Raw genomic sequence first — 20,141 nt, 5'->3', positions numbered from 1 at the left:
AGCGGTGCCCGTTGTTGGCACCAAAGCAGTGGTCTTCATCTAACCCAAGCACAAACACACAACCGCACAAGCGAAGCCTAAAGGTACACAACGCACAGAGACGTGCAATCAGAGTCAGAGATTAGAAAGAGTAAGAACAGTGGATTGTCAAGCCACTCAGGGAATAAAAATACAAAGATGTTATGTTGTTGCCTCGAGAATGTACAGCATGACGCTTTAGATTGTCACCATACAATGTCAGATTGTTCCATTTCATCACTCAAAGTCTCAAACACAAAGAGGCAGGCAGTGGTGTTTCAGAGGAATGTCCTGTTACAGTGGAACGGTTTGTACATGTGTGTAACATGTGGTGTTTATATGTGAATAAAAGCATTGATATGGTAAATAAAAGGTGTTTGAAGAGGTGGAGGAGGGGGTTTTCACAGAGGTGTAGTGTGATGAGTGGGACGAGTTCTGTTTATTCTGTTGATTCTTTATTGAGGATCCCCATTAGCCAACGCACAAATGACAGGCTAATGTTCCTGGGGTTCTCTTATAAAAAAACAAAGTCAGGATATAAAATAACCAGACGAAGGAGGAGGAGGAGGAGGAGGAGGAGGAGGAGAAGAAGAAGAAGAAGCAGGAGGAGGAGGAGGAGAAGAAGAAAAAGTAGAAGAAGAAAAAGTAGAAGAAAAAGAAGCAGAAGAAAAAGAAGCAGAAGAAGAAGCAGAAGCAGCAGAATATTCCCAAAATGATAACATAAAAACACAAGTAACTCTCAAGCCTAAAAGTGACTTCACATGTTTTTTTAAAATGCTTTCTTCCTTGAAACGGTTCTAATATTTATACATAAACTGAATAAAATTCCCACAGCAGTTTTCTACCATTATAAGGCTGCAGTGCAACACCCATTTTAGTGACTGCACCACATTAATATGACTGTAAATCAATGTTGAGAACATCACACATCTACATCTAATTGTTGCGGTTTGTCTCCAGTGAACGGACTCAGCATGTTAATGGATATGATTTCTTGTCAGCTCTTTCTTTTCCTATCTTGATATGACATTTTTATTTTAATATTTTTTTAGTTTAAAACATAACATTTTCTTAACCTACAAGTCAGTGTTTTTCAACCTTGGGGTCGGGACCTCACACAGGGTCGTCTGGAATTTAAATGGGGTCGCCTGAAATTTCTAGTAATTGATTAAAAAAAATGTACTAACAAAAATTTGAGTTGACAGAGACAATCCCAATCCATAAAAGACATGACAAACTGTGAGTCTGAAACTGAAGCACTGTGGTTCTGTTTATCTGTCAAATGTTCATTGTGGTCGGTTTCAGATGCTGCCGCTCTTTCATAATTCATAGTTTGAGTTCTTGTTTGTTCGGTATTAATTGTCAGCCTTGTAAATCCAAGCTGGACTGACTGTACATATCCTGACCAAGGAAAATCAAATTCTCACTTTGTACAGTAATCTACACCTGGCTTTTCTGCCTCCATCCAGAATAATATACATTATATAAACTAAAATGTCATCTAAAATTAACATTTATTTGTAACATAGTATAGCAAACTATTACATGATCAAAAAATAATAATTTTAGCAAAAAAATAAAATAAAATAAAATAAAATAAAATAAAATAAAAAAGTCTCCATTCTGAATTTCTGGGGTTGCCAGAAATGTGTGATGTTAAAATAGGGTCACAAGAGAAAAAACATTAGGAACCACTGACCTAAGTCCTCTTGACTTAGGGACGACACAGGAAATAATTTCTCGGAGCGCCCTATAAAGGGTTAATAAAACACTCTAATTCTGATTCTAAACCCAGACAGAACCAAATCCCTGCAAAAACCCACAGAAAATTCTGTACACTGTAGTTTTACCAAGAATTATAACCCTGAAACAGAGCCATTTTTTTTCTCTCTTATTAGATGCCACGCTGCAGCTGGATCCCACGCTGACAATACTCATCATTTCATGAGTGCAGGGCACACCGCCTGCATTCCAACAACACCACTGCCTTTGGCCTCACAACACAAAAGCAAATTATTCTTCAGCTTTGGAAAATCTCAAGTACCCAGTGTGAGGCAGCGGCTGGGCAAAATATGAGCTACCTTACATTTGGGATTAGATAGGCTCCCAAGGACAAACTTAAATGACTAGAAAGTTTGGTCCCTTGTTGTGTCTTCTTGGAAAAGGTTACAGACGTTACGGCGCTGGTGATTATTCCTCATATGATCACTTTTAAAAGGCAGGACAAGGCCGAGCGGCCAGGGAGGATAATGGTATTTTGATATTACCTTCTTTTCTTTATGCTTTTTTAATCTTCTTGCCCATTACACAGAGAGTCTGCCCACAAGCCTGTTCTGTTTATGTGCTTATTATACAAAAAAAAAAAAAAAAATCTCCTTAAGATCAATTCCTGGAGTAAGGAGTGGTCGGTGAAACTTGTGGTGCGATATTATGCATAATCAGAATCAATATAGCTTTTTTTTTTTTTGACTGTTCAGTGCTGCATTTTTACTGGAATATTTTTGTTTCCCTCCAAGGTTTCCTCAACCTCAGCACATGTGCATCATCCACTAGTGTTTAATGGGTTCATATTTCTCTAAACCCACTTTTATTAGTCTTTGGTTCATTTATTTGTGTATTTGGACCCTAATAGTTCATACAGTTTGAATTTGAACCCTCCAGGTGCTGCACAGTTATCTTTATATTCATTCGGGGAAAAATCCAGTGGATTTCTACAACCAGTTTTAATTCCTGCTTAATTTGTTATGTTTTATAACTAGTTACGTCACGACATCTGCAGATATAAGGTCCAGACTTCCGATGAACCTTTCTCTGAGTACGACATAATTGTTTATCAGCAGCAGCCGTTGTAGTAAAAACTGAAAATATGTGCAAACTTTGAGCCAATTACCTAAAATGTTCAGTTGTTGGTTGTATTGACGAACACAAGCAGTTGAATGGGACAGAACAGCACAGCTAACAACCTGGAGGGGGCGGGGCCTGAAGTGGCTCATGTGCATTTAAAGGGCCAGCGCTCCAAACCACCTTTCTGGTGTCATTACTCAGAAATAGGGTTGAAGATGGACCTGTGGAGTTGAATTAATGAAGAATTCAGACCCAAGCAGAGCATTTACAGTTTATGTAGACCACAGGGAAATGTTGGAAAATGAAGAATTCCATTTGAAAAAAAAGCAAAGTATCACGCCATTAAAGTTTAACAAAGTAAGAACATATCATATGTACAGTGACTTAGAAAACATCTGACACTGACTTTACTTCACTCAGCTTTATCGCTGACATCGGGATTGTACAGACTATTTTATTTATTTGTTAATTTTTCAAACCCAGAGTATGTAATTTCTGTCAATAAGGATCTCTCAATCAAAGCAATAATTAAAGACATTCTAGCAGAAGATATTACGTTAAGTATTAGTAAATATTATAGGTTGTGTGGGATCATAAGTATTGATTTTTTGGTTTTTCTTCAAACATACAGTCATACATTATGTTCCCCTTATGGCCAACCCATGACATCTTCAACTAACCACCACACAACTGGTAGTTTTAGCCAAATACTTTTACATACTTTCACACAAATACTATATATATAAAACTTAGACAAAATACATTTCTCCAGGGCAGGCAGATTTTAAGGAAATCGTTTTTTCTAACCCCAAGACATTCATTTAGTGCAGATTTATACTTTTTCTGTCCACTTCTGTTTCTACTGTCTCTTTTTTTCTTATATGCATTTTATTTATTTATTTTGTATTTTATTCTCCCACTCACTTTTATTCATATTCATGTGCTGCCTTCCGACAACCAGTGAAAACTTGTATCTTGTTTTTCACTGATATTAAGCTGATATTGATTTACTTGGTTGAAGACATTGTGAAGGCTAATTGTGAATGACTTCATTATGAGTTAAAAGTAGCTTCTCCTGTGATTTACAGTCAGTTCCTGAATGTGCATTTTCTCTGTTGTTTCTGTTTAAACCTTTATCGGGCAAGTGACTATTTTTGGTCATTTCCGCATGCGTTACAAGACAGTGACAACAACAGCTACAGTGAGGACAGGTGTCCGTATCAGCACTTATGTTATTCTAATGTTCTAAAAGTGATGTTCTAATGTTCTAAAATACATGTTCCTTTCATCTTACATGTGGTTTTCTTGTATATTTTATATTTACTTCTTGTATTTTATTATTTACTTATTTTTTGCCATTCATCGACATTCAAAACATGCGTCTCTCGACAGATATTGATATGAAGTAGGACAAAACCTTTTACATATTCTGTTCAACTATGCTGAAAATAAATTTTGGTGTAAAACATTGAAAAGTCTGTGTTTTATTGACATGAGAATGTGGTCAGACCTGTGGACAGGTTTCCATAGTAACATGTTGACGATTCTTCACCATTGTATGCATCACCCAAACTGTGTCAAAAGATGATTATTTTCTGAAAGTTTCACTCAAATATCTGAATTATAAGGAACTTGAAAACTTTAAAAATGGTATTTTTGTGGTGACACGTGGACAGGGCCTTTTAAGGAACTCACAAATGTTCAAACTCATAAATATCAGTAATATTCACAAAATAATGAAAATCCAATACTTGAAACTTAACAATCATCTATATAATCAACAGACTGAATATAGTTTCATATTTTTTAGATATAATTTTTAGTGTCAAATTTGAGCTATGGCTATGGTGTAAAAAGTACAATCAATAAAATCAGCTGTGACTTCTTTTTTTCTACAAGTGGTATTTTAAAAAGGAGAACAGTTCCATAAAATATATATCTTTAGCTAAAAAAAACACCCAAATTGATAAATGATGTGTGCAAATTTACTTTTTCACGTTGATGTTCTTTTTCGCTTGATCAGACCCTACTGCTAAACTACTCCAAAGCTATTTGATTTAAAAAATGACGTTACAGAGAAATGTAGTTTCAGTGTAAATGTGGCCAAACCCTGTTAACTGATCACTATAACTCTACTTCTGTACTCTGAGTGTCTTCTCTTTTCCACCGCAATGGGAAAAGGCACCATGTTCCTCTATATTTATTTTTAGTTTTTTGATTTGCACTGAGATGAGCAAGCTGCAGAGGGAAGATGTGTATTTTTTTCCACTGATTTTGGCTCGTGATGCTTCAAAGATGGTACATGTAGTATTTATACTACTGTACTATATTCGAGGGTTTAGAAATAACAACTCTGAAGGCCTGCTGTAGACGCCAATGTGTTGGATTGTACAGATATGAACTGAATTTATGTCCAGTGATGGGCCAAGGGATTTACTGTATGTGACCACTAGAAGGAGTAGTAAGTCACTCCAACACCACCGGGCCTTTGATCAAAGCATCAGAAAGTGTCCAGATGAGATGAGAACCATAAAGAAACAACTTTTAGAGTCAAAGAAAAGAAATGCTAAAAATAGAAGCCATTGTTTTCTCCACTGGACTCAGCTGTAAATGAAAAGAATGGAGTTTGATACTGAAATCCAGCGTTTCTTCTATACAAGTGAGTTTGATTCTGTGGTGTATGAGGGTATAAACTAGTTATTATGGGATGTACTTATCTTTGCTAAGTTGCTGTTTGTTGATCCTCGGTTCAGACTACACTGTGACAGTTCTGACCTTGGTTGTTGGATTACAAATAGATCTTTACACAGACTTAAACCAAATAGAAAACAGAGGTGATTAGTGATTTTACTGTGGCCATTTACTGTGTAAAAACAGAGCTAAGCTAACAGTGCTAAGCTAACAGAGCTTGTGTGTGTTGTGAGTGGTGGTTTTGTGCTTGTTTTTTTTTTTTTTCCTTTTTATTTTACCCAAACCCTTTTTATTTTAGATGCTTTTATTAATATTTTTTAGTAGGTTTTATACATAATGTACAGATTGAATGGCACTTTTAATTTTATTGTATTTGTTACTATTCTAGAGCTATAATGTAAACCGGGGATGTTCAAATCCAGTCCCTGAGCGCCGGTATCCTGAATGTTTTAGATATTTCCCTCTTCAAAAACACCTGGTTCAATTAATGATCAGCTCATTATCCAGCTCTGCAGAAGCCTGATAACGACGTAATGTCTTCCAGGTGTGATGGAAGAGAGACGTATCTAAAACATGCAGGATACCAGGACCAGATTTGGACATCCCTGGTGCAAACTATCAGCTGATGCAGCTCGTGAAGATTATAAGACACTGTTATTTTGAGCGACTGTCAAAATAAGTGTCTATGAGTTTTAGTTTGAAGAAGAAAACTTGATGACACTATAATGCAGATGTGTGGAAACAATGAGCTTTATACTGTATTCCGTGACTGATTCAGTCTGTGGACACATAGGGTTGACTCATTGGTGTTTATTTAGTTGTAAGTGTATTCTGGTATTAGACTTCCCCCTGGTGGTGAGTTTGGAACATCAATACTACATAGAACCACTTCAGTGTGGGAATGTTAAAATATCAGCGCTTCAGTACAGTTATAGAAAGTCATAGTGTTTAACATATTTGTATCTTAACGTATAATTTTGATTTGATACCAGTAGATTACATCAGTGTTATAACTTCATGCTAACTCAAAGTGCTACTACAGAACACACATTATAGTATATGAGGTAACAGCAGCAGTGAATCTCATCAAAATTTACAGATTGGTATAGTAGGAGGAATAATAAAACCAACCACATTAGTGCCCTAGATGACCTTGCCATGTAAATAAATGTATCCAGCCCTGCAGGCTGTGAGCATTGGTAATATGTGACATATTGGTGGTTGTTTAGGATGTTCCAGACAGCGAATAAATATTAAGACTGGGTTCATTAATGGTTTGAATCAATTCAACGCATGTCAAGCGTACATGTGTGCAGTGCTAATTGATCTCAGGAGGATGAAGACGAGAGCTTTTGGAATGAGGAGTTATTTGTTGGAAGTCGTAGTTAATAGAGCAGACCTACTGTGTGAAAAAGTCCCACGAGTCCGCAGTCATTCAGAGTGTTTCACCAGAACAGCTCCCAGTAGGTGAGTGGGTGTTAATTTAACTTCAGAGGCCGAACACATACAGTCACATCATGGTTCTGTTTTCTACTCAGCAACTGCATTAAAGAAGTACTCGGTCCAGTGTATTAGGCAGCAAGCCGCGAACCTGTGATTTACACCGTTAATTTTCCAAAAGCACGGCCGGAAATATGGTGCCGGTCTTGCTCAAAGTAGGGATGTCCCAATCTGATCTAAAGATCGGTATTGGCTGCTGATCTGGCATTTTTTAGAAGATTGGATCGGGTTTAGTCACGAGATTAGACCGACCCGGGGGTGGGGTGGGGGGGTAAACAAACGTCCTGCCCCCTTAAATTAAAGTTTTCGAAGGTAGGGAAGAGAAAAATTATCTGCACAACAGGGGGAGGCTTAGAGGAAATAGTAAAGTGTCTATAAGTTTCACTTTCACTTTAAGGTCCGGCAGTGACGCGTGAGTCGGGTTTTTTTGTACTCGCTGAGCTTTTATTGTTAATTATTTGACCCGACCCGCAAATAAACTGACATTCTTTTGACCCGCCCCAACCCGACCCACGATTAACCCACTGATCCATGCATCACGGCACAGAATGCACCTTCATATAATCCCGGGACGGACCTGTCCATAAACGTGCTACAGCAGTGGCAAACATACAACCTGTGGGCCAAAATTGACCCGCCAAAGGTTCTAATTAGTCCCACAGTATGAATTTGGAAAGTGCAAAAATTATACTACAGTTATTAAGATTCAAAGGTGTAATACTTGTTTTAGTTCAAGTTCCACATTCAGCCTAATAGTGATAAAATAATAGTATAATAACCTATAAATAATGACTCCAGATTTAAGTCCAAATTTCATTGTAAAAAGTCGGTATCAGATCAATATTGGCAAAACTAATGCTAAAAAAAAAAATCAGATCGGAAGCAAAAAAATCCAGATTGGGACATCACTAGTTCAAAGCCGTGCTAATTATTATCAATATATTGTTCTCTTATCTTGTCACGGCCTAATTTTGGCTAAATCCATCCATTTTCACTTCCTGACTGTTTGTGTTCTTCACATAGACTACATTTATTTGTTCGGTACACCTCCATATTGTACCAAAATGCACTGTTACACCACTGTTTCTAAACTATTTTTGCACATTTGTACATGTTGAATAAATGTTCTAAGTAGGGCTGTGCAATTAATCGAAATTCAATTACGATTTCGATTATTACACGCAACGATTACAAAAATTATGTAATCGAGAAAAAACGATTATTAATTTTGAGTTGTTTTAATTCACGTGCACGCAAGCTACCATGAGCTGCTCTGCCCCGCCCCCCTCTAAGCTACTGCTGCCTGCTAGCCGGCAGGTCCACCCCAAGAGGAAAGTTGTACCTAGCGGTCTGGAAAAATAGCAGGAGAATCACAGCAGAAGTGCTTGGTAAACAAAAAAGGCAAGTCAAATTCAATTGTATGGAATCACTTTGGGTTTGATGAAGAGCAAAAACCCATTACGTGCAAAAAGTGTTCCGTACTTGTGTCCGCACCGACTGGTAACACAGCAAACCTTTTTAACCATTTGAAGTTTAACCACCGCGACCTTTATCATAATCTTATGAAAAACTAAAACACATATAAAATAAAAACTCTGTCTACAGCTTCGTCCGCAATGCAATCTTCGGGCCTTTTTAAACTGAATGACGAATGACAAGGAATAACGAATGACCACGTAAGATTTGGCACAACCACTGCTCCTTTGTCATTCGGAATAGTTTGCATGGAATGACAGCTATAATGGGAACGACAGATGACTTCGAATAATGGAAAACGACGTGTCGGTTTACTGGCTGGCTGGCCGGCCCCTAGTAAATATAGTGAACAGAATATGGAAGTAACAACATTTATCCCCTCAAGTTAGCTGTCGGTGTAGCCCTAGCCTCAGCTGGAAGTGAAGCTCCAGAGAGCTGCGCGAGCCCATCTAACTTGATTTTCAAAATAAAAGCACTTCCGTATCAACTTTACGGGACTAAAGCGTCCACTGTCGTCTTCCTGATATATTAGAGCCAAGGCATCACGTATGTGACGTGACATTTCTATACACACTGTTGTCGATGAAGTTGGAATACAATGTTTTTATCTCTTCCCATGAAATTAATGTGGTATTGTAATTTATTCTTGATAAAGTGTAACTGGATGCAGTCGGTATGTAATCATTGCAGCAGGTCAAAGGTGATTACTGATGTGTATAAGTAGGAAAAAAGGGGGAATGTATCTGAAAACGTTATTCGAAGTCATCTGTCGTTCCTATTATAGCTGTCATTCCACGCAAACTATTCCGAATGACAAAGGAGCAGTGGTTACGCTAAATCTTGCGTGGTCTTTGCCAAATCTTACGTGGTCATTCGTTATTCCTTGTCATTCGTCATTCAGTTTAGAAAGGCCCGCAATCTTCAGTCTCCGAATCTCTTTACGCTGCAACTCCCGTATTAACCTAACTGAAACCTCACGGCACGCCACTGAATTTACTGTTTCATACTACACTGAACATACTTGAATTTATAATTTGCACTTTACGTGAGTTTTTTTTTTTTATTGCTCCAGTTCTATGGCAAACCTAGAGCAGTTTAATTCCAGTGCACTATTTACAAAAGGAAACATTTGCATTCAAAGATTTTTTTGTTTCGTACAAAAGTGAACATACTTTGTTTTAATGGTTAAAAGCTTTATTTATATTTAAAGAGTATATCTTACATTGTTTTGCAAGAAAAAAATAAACAACTTTAAGGTTAACAAATAATCGTTTTTAATAATCGTGATTTCAATTATTGCTAAAATAATCGTGATTTTTTTTTTTTCTATAATCGAGCAGCCCTAGTTCTAAGCTGTTAAAATGTTGTTTATGTAATGAACAGCATCTGACAATACATTCCATGACGCGCTTCACTTTTAGACCCGCCAGAATATTACACACACTGTTTTGTTTGTTTGTTTTTTTTTACACACACTGTTCTTTCATTTGTGTTTAATACACTGACTGGGTCTGCTGTTGTAAGGTCAATGTATTCCTAGGTTTCTCAACCGGTGGGTCATGATCCTAAAGAAAGCAGCGGAGGGAAGTATGTGGTTGAGAAAAACTTAAAAATGGCTTTGTCTTGCTTTAAAAACAGCCTGATGTTGGAATTTTATTGTGACAGACCTGTTAAAAGTATAGGTAAAGCAAACATTTTATTGAAAGATGTTTATAGGTTCACTGGAATACAAGTATGACCCTGAGGCAGACGTAGATTTACCAACATATGTGTATATAATAATAAAAAAAAAGGACTGAAAGACAAGTTTACAATAGTGCAGTAATAGTTTCCACTTTATGATGGTTGTGTCTTCATTCCAGAGTTGTGTTTTTGTTGTTTTTTTTTACTGTTTTGGTTGGAATTCTGGATTTATGTAACTAGAAGTTCACTCTCAAGTGTAAGTTATTGTACGTAACAATGACACAGACAGCACTTTATGGTTTGTTGACAGTGTTCAACTACAGAAAAATGTGTAATTTTATTTGTGATAAAAACTCAGTCCACATTAGAGGAACTATTGTACATGTAGATCAGCCTCCAGCTTATAAAGACACAACACATACAACACAACAGCTCATTCATACTGAACCCATAAAGACCCAATGGTACTTTCTTGACAGTTCCCAAATGAAGTTTTCGCTCTATTTAACCTTTGAGTGATGTATCACCATTTATTATAATATTATCCTCTGTATTTAGCATTTTTCAGTGTAAATCATGTATTTTCCTATATTTAATTCAATGATCATGTAGATGTTCATTAACCCCTAGGGGTCCACAGTCACAGTCACGTGACTGTATCACATGACATTTTCAACTCGTCATAGTGTCAGAAGTTGGTCAGTAGACCACTGGGGACAACTGCATTCAAAAGTGCGAACTTGAAACACTCTCCCACTTTTCATTTTATGTTGATACAGCAAATACAACCAGACACATGACGGTTTGAAACCGGAGCAAACAAACGGGAGTAAAAGTATGAAAATGAGGTGGATGGGTGGGGGGGTGTTAGATTTCTTACCATATCTTTGTAATTTTTTTGTCCTTTTTCAAAATGGAAAAAAACAGTTCGAATCTGCGGATTGTTATCCACAGACTGCATTAGCATTACAGGTAAGGGTGACGACGACCCCCACCTGAACTGGATGCAGAAACCGGGAGGACCGGGGGGGTGAGAAAACTGGAAAAAACACTTATGTAAAGATATGCTTTTATGTGAAATAAATGTATATAGTTTTAATTTATTACAATTTTGACTTTATATACCTAATATTTGGAACCAATATTCACTTTTAAAGTTTCTGAAAATGTTCCTTAAGCATCTTTGTCTTATTTATGAAATAAATTATATAGATTTTTCAAATCAGATTTTATATTTTTTGTGTGTTTTTTGTCCTTTTGTGTTGATATAGTACGTTAAAGTGAAAAAATAGTAGACAGATGAGATAGATGAAGTTGTGCTAAAAAACAAACAAACATGGGAACAGTAAACATTTCTTTATATAGTATACAAAGGCAAAATCAATAGTACTCAAAAATGGCCAAAATAGGCTCAGACCCCTAAGGGTTAAAACTCAGAGTAAAATCAAAAGCTGTTTGATCAGAAACAGAAAAAAAGGGACTTTTTCGGCAAAGATATCAATATTTTACTGGTGAATCAATGTTGTAGAAGATGACAGTGTTTCCATGGTAACTACGGAGCCTCTGAACGTCCAAATGGGTCATATCTCATGACCATGAACAGATGAATAACTGTACTTTGCACCAATTATTTACATGTATTGATAGGATTACTGGATGAACCAGTATTAAACAGTTTAGATCAGTAGATGGTTGTGGTCACCAGTGCATGTTTAGGTCTTTACAGGTTAATGACACCATCCTTTACAAAATGAAAGAACATAATAGCCCATTGTGACTACTATGACTCACCATTAATTGACACTTACTACAATGGGGATGTACTGCAAACGTTTCATTAAACCTTGATTTAACTCATTTCATTGCACCACCGAGGTGCACACAAACAAATGTTTAGTTTAATTTACAATGTACGTCCTCAGTCTGTGGGTGAATGGGTCTGTTACTGGACCGCTGTTTGAGTACTGTCGGTACATTAGGTTCTCTGGTTTGGCCTTGTACATGCATCATTCCTGATATTGTGTTATTATATTTACTGCAAATAGAGACATACTTTATGGCTGTTCCACTCACACACCATGTTTACCCTTCTACAATGAATAGTTCAATGACAAGTGGCCAGTTTGTTCAATGGTCACCATGGCTTTATCAATACAAAACCCCCCTTATGTAGACAGATAGATATGTACAGTATGTTCTGCATGAGAAGATCATGTTTCTGTAAGCTGAAATGGTTGTTTATTTAGTTTTTTCTCAAGAAAAATAAGAATTTAGACTGTAGTGGCATCGTCATTACCTGGGTTCATTCAAGGACCTGTCAGTGGCTTCAAATCCAATGTAATGGCAATGTGTGATGTTACTGTCAGCTTTTTTCTTAACCCGTAGACCCAAACATCCACCAGCAATCAAAACAAACTACTGATGTAAACTTTCATAGCCTTTGATCCACTAATTCTATCAATACATGTAAATAATTGGTGTAAAATACAGTTATTCATCTTTTCATGGTCATCAGATATGACCCATTTAGACGTTCAAAGGCTCCGTAGTTACTGTGGAAACACCACCATCTTCTACAACATTGATTCACCAGTAAAACCCATGGAAATGGATCAATGACAGTGGGTCTAAATACTTGTTTTTATCTTCAGTTAATGATATATTTTACTGAAAAAGTCACTTTTTCTTCAGTTTTCGCTGTTTCTGATATGATAATCCTCAACTTCAATTTGAGCTTTAATAAACATATACATGATCAGTAAATTAAATACAGGAAAATGCATGATTTTCGCTAAAAACAAGTGGTGCCAGGCACAACAAACCCCGCCCCTCGCACATATTTCACCCATTATAAGTAAATGGGAAGATTTTAAAAAATTCATAACAAATTTTAACTTTGACCTACTGTTCTCAAACTGTAATGACATCTATTCTGGGTCACTGGCAATCTATAAACCTAATTTGATATGAAGTCAACCAACAGTATTGCTACTACAGACGTGAAATTTCATCATTATAAGTAAATGGAGAAAAAAAAAAAAAGATTAAAAAAATTCATAAAAAATGTAAACTTAGACCTACTTTTCACAAAATGTAATCACATCTATTCTGGGTCACTGGCAATCTATAAACCCAATTTGGTATGAATTCAACCAATAGTTTTGCTGCTAAAGTGTTAACAAACAAACATACCAAACCAAAAACAGTACCCCTTGCCTCAGTTCCATGGGGTGGGGTTATAATGCAAAATAAAAAGGATAGTATGATAGTAAATAGTGATAAATCACTGAAAAAAGGTTAAATAAAGACAAAAATGCATTTGGGGAAAAAAGTACCATTGGATCTTTATGACTGATAATATTTCTTGCAGTGTATTTTGATGTCAAACAGCTGGAAACCGGCAAACACCCACCATCTAAAACCATTTGACAATAACTCTGATTTGTTTCATCAAGCAAGAAACCACTTTAGTTGTGTACTCATGCTCCAGGTGTTGCTGGGAGGGGGGGGTAGGGGGAGGGGTTAGTCTGGGGTCACTGTGTCCAGACACGGTCCATCTACAGCCTGGTAAGATAACAGATTCCCCCTGAGACTGAGAGCCATTCAGGCAGAACAGAGATATAAACTACTGCACCGTAAAGTAAAGGGTCATCCCGGAAAAACCTCAACATGCAGGAGGTGAGGAGCTGAGCAGATTGGTAGATGGAGGTGGAGGCGGCGGTGGTATGTTCAAGTGTGCATATAGACAATCCTACGCGTTCAGTGGACCTCGTTGTCGACTGTGACTGTGAGAGTGTGTGAAAGTGCGGCGTCTGACCTTACCCTTTAGGTGGATCTTATTTTCCGGGCTGTGCACCAACACCGAGCTAACTGAATCCAAGCTGTCATAGTTACTGCAGCCGAGAGGACCCGTCCTTGTTTCGGTTACCTAGGAAACAAAGGGAGGACAGAAGTATTTAATATATATTTTTATTATATCCAACTCATTTGTAGTTTTGTATAAATAAAAAGAGTGAATAGAATTAAAAACAAAGTCATGAGCAGCACTAATTCAGTCAAACTGGAGATGGAATAAAGACGGACCGGTTATAAATGACTCAAATATTGTTATTCTTGCATCAAAAAAACCCTAATGAGCTGTTCCTGACTAAACTTTAATGTTGCCGTCTTATTTCAGATGTTTGTTTTTTTTCCCCCAATAACAGACATTTATCTGACTTTGCCAACGTTCCAATTAGTTACATGAACCACATTCAACAGCAAGAGTAATGTTGTCACTGAAACAACAAAACACCATATAGACTTTTACAGTTATAATTCTTCTTCATTATCACTTCTAAACCCTCTATCACAGGGGTGTCAAACTCCTTTTAGTTCAGGTTCCACATTCAGTCCAATATGATCTGAAGTGGGCCGGACTAGTAAAATAAAAACAGTGGAAAAAAGCACAATTACATTATAATAATGTTTAAATCTACAAAGTCTCATTAAAAATGTTAAAAACATGAACAATCTGAAATGTGTTAAGAAATATCAGTGTAATCTTAACAATATTATCCAGCACTTTATCATTTACACATGTACAGTTGCGGAAAAAAAATATTAGACCATCAAAAGTCATCAAAAACAATGGTTATGCAATCAAGTACTAAGTCCTGTGTGTATCATGTGACTAAAACAGACACAAAAGAAAACATGGAATGCCTGAAAGCACTGTATTTGTCAGTACAATGCCATAGATATTGATGTAAGAACTTAAGTGATTTTGGCTACTATCAAGAAAACATGGGAAATGGATAGATATCTGTTCTGAAATTAAACTACTACGAGCTATTTTTGTTGTTATCATTATATTTGTCTAAACAAATGTACCTTTAGTTGTACCAGGTATCAAAATTAACAAGAAATTGAAGAAAACAAGGATGGTCTAATAATTTTTTTTCCGCGACTGTATTTTGTAACTAGCAAAAGTTACACTTACTTCTCTTAAGACATTTCATGTTGTTCATATTTGTTCAGATTATTCAATTTTTTTTGGTAAAAGGATAGTTTTTAAATGTAAACATAATTTTACTTTTTTTATTGTAAAATAAAGAGAAAAATTTGCAGTTGTCATTATTTATAGGACATTATGATAGTATTTTACTGTTCTGATCCACTTTAGATGAAATTGGTCTGTATGTGGAACCTGAACTAAAATGATTTTGACATCCTTTATTGTTAATATCTTCAGTGTAAATTTTGTATTTCATAAATCCATCCTACGGGGTGGATTGGATCCTTTGGCTGGCTGATTTTGGCCTGCGGGCCGCATGTTTGACACCTGTGCTCCATCAGTGTATAAGGGTGTGTTTACCTGCACAGGCCCAGCTCTGTACCTGTATTTTTTTTTGGGTTTGTTAATGTTTTCCTTTTGTTTTTGTGCGTTCATGACATGTACTCTTTATGTTTAGTGCACGGTTCTGTCTGAGAGTCAACACTAACATCAAGAAAGTTGACCTGTTGACCACACACAGGAAAAGAGGAAGGTTGCGATTTGGCAGACGTCTGGGTCGACTCTCTTATTTGTGTTTTTCAAATTTAACAACTGTGACATAATCATTATTTTTCTTTGCTATGCCGAACACTATCTCCCTGTAACCACTGATCTGTCTTCCTCTGTCACAGTTACTACAGCCGACAGGACCTGTCCATGTTCGTCGGTTACCTAGGAAACAGAGGGAGGACAGAGGTATTATTCATATATATATATATATATATATATATATATATATATATATATATATATATATATATATAAATAATACCACATAATCTGTGAATGAGGCAGATGTTTGTTCCCTTTTCTGCCAGTCGAGCACACAGCTTGTGGCGGGCCGAGGACAGAATGCGACAGAATCTTTTGACAGCACAGAAAACTGGCGCCATGTTTCGTTTCACTCCGACACCTGCATCCACAGCTGCCGTCGAGGCACTGGATGTCTGGTGGAAAACAGCGGTGAGGACGGAGGAAGACCGAGCGCGAAAGGACGAGTACAGGTGTTTACGGGTAAGAGTCTGAACTATGATGGAGGGAGGGTCACGTCATGTTCAGTGTATGTGTTTCATAACAGATCTCATCATCGGTATAGGTGTGTGGGGTTCAGAGTCACTCCACTAGATTCAGGTGTATTCGATGAAATACCGAGGCTCAAAGGTGCTTCATACATATTGCATTTGCTGATTTGACACAATACATTATTAACATATTTTCATCAGATCAGGGCGTCTCAGGATGTCACACTTTGATGCACACGGTCGCCCTAGAGCACCGTTTTTTTGATGTGTGAGGTAGTCCAACAGATGTCTCAGCAGTGCTATAGTTATGGGTCTGTTAAGTTTAAGCATAAAACCCTTAGGGGAAAAGGGGCTGGGGAGGGCTGGAATAAGAGAGACTGAAAGAAAATGCACAAATCAGGGTTCCTACAAGTTTCTACAAATTCAATTTAAGACTTTTTAAGACCTTTTAAGACTTCTTACAACAGAATTTAATGCCCATTTCACAGCCAAACTGGCAAATGTTTAGGAAAAGGGATTTATTTAATCCAATGGCTGCAAAGTTAATGATAATTGGTTCCTAATTTTGATATACATGATCAGGTTGGAATGGGTGGAACTGAGTCGATTAATGCCGTGTTTCCACTACATGGTACCGGCTCGACTTGACTCGGCCTTTTTGCGTTTCCATTATGTACAAGTACTTGGAATCTGGTACTCGGTACTAGTTTTTTAGTATCTGCTCGGCCGAGGTTCCAAAACAGGGGAAGAGATACTAAAACGTGACATGTAAACACTGCAGACCACTGATTGGTCAGAGAGTTGTCTTGTGTCATTGTATCATCAATGTGCGACCCGCTATTAAAAAAAAAACAAAAACAAAAACACAGATTCAGAAGTTTACAGTAAATATACCAGTAGGCTAAGCCACATCATGACAGCCCCCAAAACTACACCGTGGTCAATCGAGGAGGTTCAGACATTTCTGTCCTTACGATTTTCAAGACCTGCACAAGCACCCTGAGTAAACAATGAAGAATTACTACACTAACACCCTTCTCCCAAAAGAGTAATGCGAGTGGACACAATGGGTTACACACGAAACCTGGAATGACACTGCCAATTCATGAAAAACCTGCATGTCTGGATTAGAAAAACCATAAGGATCGTCAAATTTAACAGTGTCTTTATTTACAGCCGTATATAATATGTTTTCCAGATCAAATGCACTGACACCTAGGTAGCTTTTCCTGTCCCAATTTTGGTCCCAATGTTTTACTAAAAATTCCTTAATTTTGGTATGGCTCAGAGCATGAGTATCATTTTGTTGGCATTTATCTGAGGTCATCATTAGATACATCCTGCTGAGAAATATGTCTAAATTTACCTTTTATTATTGGGTCTAAAAAGCTGGTACAGTGTTAGATACCAAAATAAACCCAGTTTCATGGAAAGATCCACAGACAACTTAATTAAAAGCAGATTTTCATTGTAACCTATTTGGATTATTGTGCAAGATCCTCTTAAAAAGAAATGAATAGAGCCTGAATTGTGTGTTATAAAGTCCCTGCATTTCAGTAATTGCTCTGATTATAAAAGTTAGAGAAGAATTTAAAGAACTGATCTGCTTTTCTTCTATTTATGTGCTTCAGTTAACCTCTTTCAACCCTTTGTTTAACTTATACTTGTATATGTTAAGGTCAAATCAATAGGAAAAAAAGGCTGTTTTGTAAAGACCTGTTCACATATAACCTTCCCAAAGACTGAAAAATAAAACCATTGAGTGGATAAATATTTTCCTCTTTCTATTGACGACTGCTTCATTTGCTTCATATGCATAAAACCTGAACGACTGCATTTAATTTCACTTTATTCGTAACCTCAAATGTGGAAACCATTTCTCTTTTAAGACTAAAAAACAAAACAAGTTACGCTCTAAGCTGCAGAGACGTCCCTAAAATTTTCTACCAACAAGGTCGATGAAATATTCATAGCAACACAAACATTTGACCTAAATATTTGGTGCTTCCGAAATTCATGTCACGGAAAATATCATACACAGACAATATCCTCCTTGACACGTTGGAAGGAAGAAAGAGAGAGAATTAAATACAATGAGAGGCTAAACAAGAAATAGTTCATTTTCCGAATAGAGCAATTAGCATAAGAAGATGGATATGGCCTCTGGCTCAGCCGTTCTCCAGCGAAATCACACTATTTGGAAAATGACGCAGCTTGTGTGAATTGTCGTCCTTGCTCCTCACATCTTCACACTCCGCCTTGTACTAAGATTTCATCTACTCGCAAAAGAAAGAAAAGTTCCCCCTCAAGGCACGACAGAAGATGCGTATCAGCAACATCTAAAGTACAACTGAGAAAAACAGGCATATCTGAGATGGAGTCTGTGATTAGTTTGAGATAAAGGCGGGGATCAGAGGCAGATTAACGCAGGAAAAGGAGGGTGTTTTGGGTTGTCCAAGTCACAGATCTGGTCAAAGATAATCCTCATATTAAAGTACAAAAAAAAAAAATGTCATTTGCAGTTTTGGATTAAAAGACGAGTGAATAAATTTATAAACAAAGTCATGAGTGGCACTAATTTAGTCAAACTGGAGGTGGAATAAAGACGGATTGATTATAAATGACTCAAATGCTGTTATTTTCACACCACGATTTGCATCTAAAACCCTAAAGAGCTTGTCCTGACTAAACTTGAATTCAGATGTTTTTTTTCCCCCACTAACAGACATTTATCTTACTTCGCTAACATTCCAAATCAGTTACATGAACCACAGTCAACTGAAAAAAGTAACATTTTCTTAGAAACAACAAAACACTATATAGACTTTTACAGTAATAATTCTTCATTATCACTTCTAACCCTGTTTACCTGCACAGACCTATACCTCTGCCTGTATTTTCTTTAATTTTCCTTTTGTTGAACATTGATTCACCAGTAAAACCCACGTAGTTGGATCAGTGACAATGGATCTAAACACTTGCTTTCATGTTCAGTTAATGATATATTTTGCTGAAAAAGTCATTTTTCTTCAGTTTTCTCTGTTTCTGATGTAATAACCTTTGCATTTACTCTGAGCTTTTATGAACATCTACATGATCAGTGAATTAAATATAGGAAAATACATGATTTACACTGAAAAAACACAAAAAGGAAAAAGTTACAATAAATGGAGGTAAAACAAGTAAATTGAAACAAAACTGAGGATTTTATAGACATTTGAAATTTTGCTCATTATAAGTAAATGAAAGAAAAGACTTAAAAATGTAACATAAAATTTCAAAAACATATTTTGCAGTGATGTCTAAAATTAATCTCTATATCTCTGCAACATGTTAAGTAAATTGAGTTAAAAATCGATGTTTTTATAGACTTGTGAAATTTTGCCCATTATAAATAAATGGGAAAAAAACAAGATTTTAAAAATTCATAAAAATTTTCTAACTTTCACCTACCTTTCCCAAAATGTAATCACATCTATTCTGGGTCACTGGCAATCTATAAACCTAATTTGGTATGAATTCAACCAATAGTTTCGCTGCTAAAGTGTTAACAAACAAAGGAACCCAACCAAAAACAAAAATCAATTGGGAACTGCCACAAAGGTAGCACCGGGTCTTTATGGGTTAAAAGGGTTTACATCTGGTAGACCTGTAGATAGGCTGTAAAAGGTAGAATTAGGAAACATTAATAAGGGAACAAGAAAATGTGCATATTAATTGAATTCTGTTGAGTATTAACATGAACAGCTACAGGGGTTCCATTATATGAACCATATAGGAACTTACACGAGTCTTTCTTCAAAGTACATCAACTATGTCTAATTTAGTCTTATTCTGTCCACTAATATTAGCATCCAAAAGTGTGTGTGTAT

The 20,141-nt window shown here is 36.6% G+C and overlaps 1 protein-coding gene across 1 annotated transcript in view; it reads right to left on the bottom strand.

The window, feature by feature from the left end:
• brinp2 (bone morphogenetic protein/retinoic acid inducible neural-specific 2) overlaps nucleotides 1–20,141 on the bottom strand; it is a 399,119-nt gene that overhangs the window by 115,347 nt on the left and 263,631 nt on the right. The window contains 1 exon segment of the mRNA XM_030160901.1: nucleotides 14,035–14,140. Within this exon segment, the coding sequence (XP_030016761.1) occupies nucleotides 14,035–14,140 (106 nt within the window).

This window comes from Sphaeramia orbicularis, chromosome 17, assembly GCF_902148855.1.
Source record: "Sphaeramia orbicularis chromosome 17, fSphaOr1.1, whole genome shotgun sequence".
Taxonomy (NCBI): domain Eukaryota; kingdom Metazoa; phylum Chordata; class Actinopteri; order Kurtiformes; family Apogonidae; genus Sphaeramia; species Sphaeramia orbicularis.
The sequence above is the reverse complement of the archived record's forward strand: the minus strand, read 5'-3'. Positions and strand labels throughout refer to the sequence as shown.